We start from the raw sequence: 10,325 nt of genomic DNA, 5'->3' as shown, positions 1-10,325 counted from the left end.
GCTGTCACCGATCACCTCTTTATTTTCCATGTCCCTTAGTATAGTCCAGGAGGATCTGCTCCATGATCTTTCTGGACACAGAGGAGAGACTAACCAGTCTGTAGTTTTTATAGGTCCTCCTTTTTTTCCATTTTAAAATGGGGATTATGCTTCCTCTTTTCCAGTCAGTGGGAACTTCACCGGACTGCCATGGCTTCTCAAATATGATGGAGAGTGGCTTAGAAACTTCATCTGCTGGTTCCCTCAGGAACTGTTGGTATGTTTCGTCAGGTCCCATGGATTTGTGCACCTTCAGGTTCCTCAGGTGTTCTCAAACTTAATCTTCTACAGTGGGTGGTTCTTCATTCTCCTAGTCCCTGCTTTTGCCTTCTGCTACTTGGATGGTGTGACCAAGGCAAAGAAGTCACCGAGTGTTTCAACCATCTCCATATCCTGGGTAACCAGGTGTCCTGTTTCATTCCCTCGTCTTCCTTTTATCGCTGATGTACCTATAGAAGCTTTTGCTGCCCTTGACATCCCATGACAGATTTAATTCTATCAGGGCTTTCGCTTTCTTAACCTGATACCTTATTGCTTGGACAATTGCCCTGTAGTTCTCCCTGAGAAGATTGTCCACTTGGTCATACCTCCCACAGCCATTCTCACTACTGCCATCCATTCCTGGTGACAGGCTCTGGCACTCCCTGTAGCCTGAGAGCTGGAAGACAGCTGGGTCAAAGGTGCAGCTTTGCCTGGGCTGATTGTTCACTGATATCTCAGTACATTCTGCATTCTGTACTTGTTTGCTTAGATGGTCATGAGAATTGCTGTATGATGCTTTAGAATAAAGTTACTTTTTGTTACTGCTAATCATACTTTTTTCTTCTTTTTAGGACCCATTATTGAAGAATGGCTTCACCAATTGAAGAGACAATGGACATTTATCTTTTCCTGAATAGATGTTTATCAATGAAATGAATTTAATATTTAAATCAAGCATACAGAAAAATGCAAGTCCCTTTGCTGTAATAAAATAACCCAACTTCCCTTTGTAGAAAGCACTATGAGCAAGTGGTATCCTCAGGAAAAAGACTCCATTGCAGGAATGCATTTAGAATATTTTTTCCTTTCCTTTAATTGAGGTGAAGAGAGAATGACAACTGTGACATCATGATGAAATTTACTAAGCAGAATTTTATTTTTTTAGTTGGTGGAATTATAGTCTATGTAGTTGATATTGGAGTAGACTTCTGGGTAGCTAGTAAATATTTCTTTCAAGGACAGTATTATTGGAGTGTATCGATACTGTGTTTTAGAGGTCTTTCATCCTTCATAACTCAGATATTCAGTTATGAGTGGTTTAAAAACGACTGTGAAGGTGCCAATACTGGGGTGCTGAAATGGATTTTTCTGGTTCATCTCTTTCACTGTGGCATTTTTATTAGGTAAGCATGTTTTACAATATATTTTAAAATGAAAAATCATACTGCTTTAAGACAGTTTATTAAGAAATGCTTAATATGGCTTCAGGGACAAGACCATTTCTGGACTTAATGATTATTGTTCCATATACGCAAGTGGATTTTTATCTGATGATGCCAGGGGTAGATGATGTCAGGTTTTGATGGAAATGTAGGTCTTCTTTCAATAATTTTTATAATTCATAGCCTAATTCTATTTGATTTGTCAGCCTTTTGATAGGACATATTTAATGAAAATGCTTGCTTTACAGAGTAATACTGTTGTAGTGATAAATGAAAGGTTTTAAAGTGATGTTAAGAAGGGAATTTGATTACACTAAGCAGGTGGAACAGCTGAGGTAATTTTTGAACCTGAGAGTCTAGCCATATGTAGAAAACTCACCAAGATTTGGGAGAGAAATGAACAGTTTAATAGTAAGTACGAATACTTGCAGCGGTACTTCTTGCGGGGACCAAGTTAATGGTGACAGGAACCTTTGTTGCTGGAAGGCACATGTCCAGGAATAGTTAAAAATGCCATGTGCTTAACATTCTGTGGTTTGCTATGAAATAATCATCATTATTGTAGAGATCATTTGTGCTAAGATTTTACTTCCATTTTAGAGCTGAGGTGAAAAGCGTTGGCAAAAAGTCCTGAATTTTTACTGGTTTTGGTATGCAATATGCAAGAAACAGGAGTGAATGTAGACTTATCGGAGGCACTTTATAAAATGCTTATTTAAAATGCCTTCCTTAACTTCCTATACTATTCTATGGAAAGTGATGAAAGACATATTTATGACAGTGTAAAAATTTCCCTCATGCACATGTTTTATTCACTTGATGTTATCACGGACTAAGGAAAATGATGGAGCTTTTGGGTGTCACAATTATCTTTTGCCTCTCAACATTCTTTTTTCTTTTCTTCGTTAACTTTACTTTCCTGCTCGTCTTCCTCTTACAATCTGGAAGTTTTAGACTTCACAGAGGAGTATTTACTGACAGGTTTAGTTTTTCTGGGGTCAGGTATTAGAAAAATTTAGAAATGCTACCTTTTGAAGAAAAAAAGAAAATCCCTCTTCCAATTTCTCCAGCTCGTTTCTTAATCAGGAACCAGATCCTTGGACACATGTTGGTTCATGTGAGCTATACCAGGCCACAGGGGCTTTTCCAGGCTCAGCCCTTTAGACAGGATGTCTCAGGGCCCACTGTAGCACTCTCCTTTTTCGTTTGTCCCCAGGGTGTTTCATCTTCAGATGTGGCTGGGAGTGCTGTACTGTGCTTGTGACCTTCAGACATGCTTCTCTGAGTTTGTTCCTTTCAAAGGAAATGAAAGCTAGGGTCTCTCTTTCTGGTGTCTGATGATGAATGTTTTGCCTGTAACAATGATGCAGAATGGCAGAAGGTTCCCTTTTAGCACCTGGCCAAAACCCCTTCCCTCTATGATCTCATTCTCTGTCATCTGTTCAGGACTGTAATTTTGGTTTCACCATTGGCTTGGTTTTACAATCCCAGGTTGCCCCCAAAATTTTCTGCTGATTAGTGTCTATCTCTAAAGGCCTCATCTTTCAACACAGGCTTTCAGAATTCAGATCCCAGCTCCAATCCTCGACGGCTCTGGATACTGTAATCATGACTCAGCGCTTGTATCCATGAGAAATGCTGCTTTTATGGGCAAATCTTAACGGATCACCTTAACTCGAAAGTAATCCATGAAACTCTTTTATCTACCCGAAGTCGTACCTTTTCCAATCAATAGCTCCTACCACGAATTTCTGTCATTTTGGAAGCTCCCTTCTCAGAATTAGCTGCATCTCCTCTGTGTGACTTATTATCTAGCAACTACAATTTTGACCTTTGCATTGACAATATTGTCGATTTGGTCACCTGTTCTCTATTGCACAAATGGTATTTTCTCACGTGCTGCCACTTAACACTTGGAAAATTTCCAAATTGATATGGAAATCACAAAAAAATTACAAAGTTCTCTCAGCCACTCCTCAAAATTCAGCAGTGTGATAATGCATAAAGTATAACCTGATAACAGCAGGCTGACATCTGTGCTTCTACCTCTGTGAACAGCTATTATATACTTCTTAGTATATGTGTTTTCTTGGGTGTATCCCTGCACAACTCCCTCCTGTCCTTCCTCTTCGTCATCTGATTTATTGAGTTAATGTAGACAGTAAGGCTCTTAGGTTTATCTTGAGTCTCTCAGGTTTATCTCTCCAGTCAATGTATGAAAACAGATTTTGTCAGGACTCAGGCTACACTTTGGGCAGGAAGCTGTACTCTCCATTCACTACAGAGGAAAATAGGGGCTTCGCCAGTACATAAAACTTAGCCTGAACTTATAAGATGTGTGTACATCTCACCAAATTATCTTCCTTCATTTCTTCCTTTCTTTCTTCCCTCCCTTCCTCTCTCATATGCCTTTTACACCTCTTCCTCCATCTTTGAAACAGGGAACTTTGTTATGTTTGTACAGTGCCCAGCACAATGGGAATCAGTCTGGTTATGTTATCACACCACCAATGCTACGTAGGAAATTTGGAAATCATGTGTGTGGATACACTTATGTATGTTAAAAGTAGAGAAAAAGTAAAATTTTTTACTACCTAATAAGGCTTTAGTTTCTTTCAATGGAAAGAACATAGACCAGTAATTATATTTCACGTGAAATGTTATCATCTGCGAGGAGACAAAATTAAGTTGATAAAGTATATATTAGCTGTGCTGACTAAAATTATTCTCAGCCTGACCATTTAAGTGGGTCACCCAGATGTCAGCTGAAGTGGGAACAGACCACAGCGTAACAGTCAGCAGCAACACAGTCAGCAAATGTGGAAAAGGGGACATTTCTCTGGGGCACCATATCAATTCTAGACTCCACTGATGCGTACCAGTTTGCAGTGTCAGCCAAGGGCACCTCCAGAAGACTAAATTCTCGCAATTAATAACCTTCACTGTCAGAATAGAAGGCTGTACAAGCAGCAGCCATTGTGATATTGGCAGCTGCTATTGTGCCTCTTGATGCTCAAAGGTAGGCTCAAGATGCCCTGAACCTTTGAACGGGAGCAGATGAAAAGCATTTTATTTAATATTTATAAAAATGAATTAGAAGTCCATAAGACATCAGAGTAAATGTGAGTGCTTTGCTGGACCTGGGACTATTTCATTACATGATTTTAAAAGGCAGTAAGAAAAAATCAGAGTCAAGATAGGTGATGTGCAGTTTATACTATAGAGACTTAGTACTGGGTGAGACACACCCAAACCAAGAATGGATCAAAAATGAGAACTGAGGCTGGTAACATGCCTCTAGTAATTTATGTGTGTCACAAGAAGTTCCATGGGGCAAAACAAATAGAAATGTATTTAAGATACCGAGTCAGTGAGGTACCAAGAGTCAATTAAAATAAGCTTTATAACGCAACTCTAAGTGAATTAAAGGTTACATAATAACGTATTTGATCACATTGTCTTAATATAAATTTACTGACCCAAGTATTGACTTAGTTACATCAGTTTTGTGGATTTAATCCAAGACTTTCAATACTTAGAAGATTAAGTTTAACATGCAGCAGAGAATAATTTTCCTTTGGTTAAGGATTTGTACGATGTTGCAAACTGTGATTACGTGACCAGAATTTAGGCAGGACACTCATTGTTGCCAGGTCTCTCACACCCTGCCTGCATGAATTCCTAAATGGCACCCAAATCTTTATCAGTGTAGTTTAGTGAGATGGGACGTGTAGTGTAGTACTGGGATTGTGGTGAAAAGTCCTCTGTGGACATCTGAGGGGAAGCAGGTGATATGGGAGCGCTGGCGAGGCAGCTCGCTTGTGACACGTGAAGGTTGTGAGGCTGTGAAGCGACACAAACAAGTAGCTGTTGCCTCTGTGAGTTCTTAGTCAGACCAAAAGCCTTCCTAATTTTATAGGAAACCAAGAGCAAATTTCATCCATTATGAAATGATGATGAAAGGTAGGAGCATCTCGAGAACAGCCAGTGGAGCTGTGTGTCAATGAGCGCTTATGACAAGTAGGAGTCCTATCACCTGCATTCTCTGCAAAACAACATTATAAAGGCAGAAATCTGTTTTTTTTTTCCCTCCTGTCAAAGTGAATGCGAAATTTAGAAACACTAATTCTTTACTGTTTACATGACAATTCCAGTTGTAAAAAAGTTAAAAACCAATTTGTTCTATACAGTATTCAAAGTCAGAAATGGAATAACTGAATTAGCTACAACTAATGAAAAATATTATAGCACCATCTTATCACCATGTAAACCTGGTGTAACATCCTCAGTTTAGAAGGAATGTGCATCCAAAAACTGACAAGTGCTTTCAAGTGTGCATCCAACTGGCATATTCCATTTACAACATGTCTGGTTCTTGCCATGTGTGTCATCTGCCTTCTCAGCTGTGAGCTCTGCAGCTCAAAATTTGTGCAGCTGGTTTCCACTTCTTGCTGCTTGGACAAACACAGGCTGTGGTGAGTGAGTCCACGGACAGCTAACAGATGGGTCTACCCAGTTGTTTTTTCTTGAAAACATCTTAAACTCTCCAGATGTTTACATCTCAGATGCAGGAACCAGATGTTTTGGAAGACTAATTGTTTTATAAACGGAAAAAGCTACAGATGCCTTGCCAGACAGTTCAGTTCTTTGCTTATGAGCAATTATTCAGAGAAGAGTAAGATACACAAAACCATAAAAGTAGAAAACAGTTTCCTTTGGGAGTAAATAATGGATCTAGAGCCAACTCACAGAATCAGTGTATGGCTAAAACAGCAGGGCTGTGTTCTGTGAATCTCTGCAAGGAGAAGAGCGAAGTTCTCCCCATTCTAGAGTGCTATGTCCACCTCCAGGCCTGAAGCAATGGCCTTGAAAATGGGAATAAGAACTAGGTTTTATTTATCCCTAAGCATGACATCAGAGAGAACCTGAACAAAAAAGGTTCTTTACCATGCAGAATGCACACCAGTTGAAACTAATTCCATGTATCTTTTCATTTACTGCTCTTTCAGAGGAAATGGCCATTTAGGCTTAATAGAGAATAACTCAAAACTGTTTTTTATGTAAAGCCACTCAGATTATTAATAGATTCTGTCATCCCAGGAAATCTATGTGTATGGAAAGTAATTTTCTGAAATTAAAGTCTTCCCAAGTTTTTAGAAAATAATACTGTAGTGTGGTTTGGGTTTTTTTTAAACCTATTATATCTTTGCAATTCATGAGATAATATCTTTGGGGCTTATGGATCTAGGTTGTGTTTATGTAGATGTGGATGTTCACAGCTGCATATTCATGAATACCCTTAAAATGATACAAAGAAACTGAATGAGTATGTCAAAGAGAGACTGAGAAGAGATGGTAAGGGAATTTTCAGAAATGCAGTACTTTTAAAGACACAAGAAGCTAACAAAATAAAGCTTGTAGTCTTTACTCAGGCAAGTCTCATTCCGCTCCAGTAGTTTTTACATTGCATTGGTATCACTGGTCATAAATTATGATCTGATATCACTGATACCAGACAGATATAGGACTAAATTTGAATGGAGAATGAAATGGGGAAAATTGTTGTTAGGCTATATGATTTTCCTGAGTTGCACTTTAAAAAAACACTGTCTAAACAAGTCTCCTTTTTTTTTATAGGTACTGGTTTGCTTTGAAATATGGTTGCCAAGCTGCATTTAAACAAAACAGCAGCGGAGATGCATCAGAAACAGACCCTCCCAACTTCATTCAAAAGCAAGCCATTGATGTAGTGACTGATATTAACATGCTCAGGATATTCAAGACTTTCCTTGAGACCACACCACAGCTTTTTATCCAGATTTACATCCTCATGGAATACGGCAAAAATAATTTCTATGAATGTAAGTCTGTCTTTCTCCCTAATTTGCAAGCTGAGTATCTCTTGCAGCCAAAACAACCACAGAACTGTTTGTGTGCTCCCCCCAGCCCAGTGGGGGGAAACTAAAAGAAAAGAGAAAAAAAAGGTAAAATTAGAGAGTTGAGATAGAGATGGTTGAATATGACAGAAAAGGAAGAGATAATGGTAATGATAATAATAACAACTATTATTATACTACCAAACAAGTTATGTACAGTGCAATTTCTCACCACCCACACAGCACTGATGCCCAGATAGTTCCTGAACTATGGTCCAAACCCCCACCCAGCTTCTCAGAAGCTATAAACTGAGCATGATGTCATACAGAATCATAGAAGCATAGAATGCGTTAGCTTGGAAGGGACCTTTATAGGTCATCTAGTCCAAACCTCTGTAGAGTCTGTACCTATAGATGGTATGGAATATCCTTTAGGCCAGTTTGGGCCAGCTGTTCTCACCATGTCCCCTTCCAGCTTCCTGTGCAGCCCCAGCTTCCTCACTGGCAGGGCAGTGTGGAAAGCTGAAAAGTCCTTGACTTAGTGTAAGCATTGCTTAGCAACAACCAAAACTTCAGTGTGTTACCAACATTGTTCTCAACCTAAATCTGAAAAACAGCACGATACCCACTACTAGGAAGAATATTAACTTTATCCCAGCCAAAACCAGAACAGTATCTTGCCTAAAAAAGGTAACTTGTGATAGAATAACATTTTAAACATACCATGGACAGCATACACCCCATTGTATATTTACTCTGCATTTAGTTAGAGGTTCTGTCTAGCAAATGGTCTGTTCTGCTAAATCCATGAGAAGGAAGATTTCACTATAACAAATCATAATATCAAACAGAAATATAATGATACATCACTTGGAAATAAGCTACTGAATAAAATTAGTATATGATTTGCAGTTTGTTTGTTTTGCTTACAGTTTCTTTTAAAACTGCTAACTGTACATCTTTAACTCAGTAATATATTTAGAGTAGCCCCATGAGCTGTCACTACCATCATTCACCTTACAGAGGAGGATAGATTCAGAAAACAACTAAGGATATAGCAGCATTGCAGAATGCAGCATGATGAAAATACAGGGGTACAACTCTCAGAAGTGACACAACAGCTGTACCATTTCCAGCTCAAAATTATCAGCATTATTGTCAAGACATTGACTTACTCAGGATTGGAATTTATCTAACCAAATGGAGAGACCTGCATTGCTGTCTAGTGATCCTTTTTAGTCTGTGGAGTCAATAGGCACTCAGAGAAAAGAGTCTGATGAATATAAAGTATGACCATCTGAAGGGTCAAGTCTTAGTTATAGATATTAATATTATAAACAATCCAGAGTCAATATCAGTTACTGAAACTTACATTTTTATGGGCTATTTGTGATACTTGGGGAATTTCTAAGTCATCTGTGTATGGAAATGGCAAATACAACACAACTTAGGCAAGACCATCAATGTAGGCCAACAAGGATAGTACAGGTTCTAGAGGGGAAGTCTTATGAGGAGAGGCTGAAGTCCTTTGGTATGCACAGCCTGGAGAAGAGGAGGCTGAGGGGAGACCTCATCACCATCTATGGCTTCCTGATGAGGGGGGAACAGGCTTCCCAGGGAAGTGGTCACAGCACTGAGCTTGACTGAGTTCAAGAAGTGTCTGGACAATGCACTTGGTCACATGCTCTGACTTGGTTGGCCCTGTGTGGAGCCGGGAGTTGGACTTGACGATCTTTATGGGTGCCTTACGACTCAGGAGATTCTATGATTTTATGAATGGCTGGAGGCCAGGCAGGATGACAAAGGCATCCCAAACAGCATTAGGTGCTTGGATTTAGGTAACTAAGCTGAGCCTTAAAATTAAGGCGATTTGTTCAGGAACACAGTAGAAATATAAAATTGGCATAAAAAATGTGTTAAGAAAGCAGGAAGTTCATTTAGAAATTACAATGTAAAATAAGTATCTTCTGTTTAGGTTTAACATTTATCCTTGTGTTTTGTTTAGATGCTGCCATTATTATGTCGTTCTGTGGTATCTCCATTTCTACGGTTGATTATCAGATATCACTGCGAAAGTCTCTGCCTGATAAAGATGAATTTCGTGTGCTTCCCAAGTTAGTGTACCTCTTCTATAAACTGCTTACCATCACTTCTTGGATACTCAGTATTTCACTAATCACTCTACTAAGTGTTAAAATCTCAGCAGTTCTTCTGATATTTCTTTGGATCTGTGGTTTCGCCTGGACTTTGAAACAACATACGACATTTTGCAAATCTAAGAAGATGGAATATCTGTACAGAACTGTTGTTGGAGTCATTTTAATTTTTACCTTTTTTAACATAAAGGGAAGAAAAACAAAATTTTGCATTTTTATTTATTATGCTACTCACACTGTTGTAACAGTAGGTATTTTGTTTTTACATGTGTTTTGGAAACCTTCCATTATTGAGGAAATACACTTCATAATTCTGAGTATCTCAACAATTCTTAGCCTGGTGTTAGGTATTATTTGTCTTGTTGTTTATTATATGTGTTTTCATCCCACTGCTTATTGCAGACTGCAGGCATGTTCCGATGAAGTTGATGGGCAAGCAGGACAAAAAGATAGACTGGAAATAGGTAGATTTCAAAATTTCATAATGCAATGAACAGTAGAGATTTTTTCTCTCTGTGTGTGGAGCTGCTGGGCAGTCTGTTTCTCTGTCATTTTTTGTCATGTATCATTACTGAGTAGTACATAATGGACCAGAGTTACTGGCTCTGAATAACTATTGTTTTCTGTGATGCTGTACAAAGGCTTTATAAAACATATATTTCTTTATGTGCTGGTCAGAGTTACTGTTGAAAAGGAAGCAATGAACTGTTTCAGTTTTTAGCAATGCAAATAAAAAAAGCTAAAAGTTAATCAAATGAAAGGTAGCATTAAAAATATATTCTATTAATTTATGTTGTTAAAAAAACCCAAACAGCAAGGCTTGCTTTTCT

At 38.5% G+C, this 10,325-nt stretch overlaps 1 protein-coding gene across 1 annotated transcript; it reads left to right on the top strand.

Annotated features, from left to right (window-relative positions):
- Positions 1–1,149: 1,149 nt before the first annotated feature.
- On the top strand, positions 1,150–9,988 carry XKR9 (XK related 9; the record flags this gene model as incomplete). Its single annotated transcript, XM_084280470.1, has 3 exons — positions 1,150–1,424; positions 7,101–7,324; positions 9,345–9,988. The coding sequence occupies 3 exons, from the start codon at positions 1,150–1,152 to the stop codon at positions 9,986–9,988; spliced, it is 1,143 nt and encodes a 380-aa protein (XP_084136596.1).
- Between the last annotated feature and the right edge of the window lie 337 nt (positions 9,989–10,325).

This window comes from Gallinula chloropus, assembly GCF_964237585.1.
Source record: "Gallinula chloropus genome assembly, chromosome: 2".
Lineage (NCBI taxonomy): Eukaryota > Metazoa > Chordata > Aves > Gruiformes > Rallidae > Gallinula > Gallinula chloropus.
This window is presented reverse-complemented; position numbering and strand designations above follow the sequence as displayed.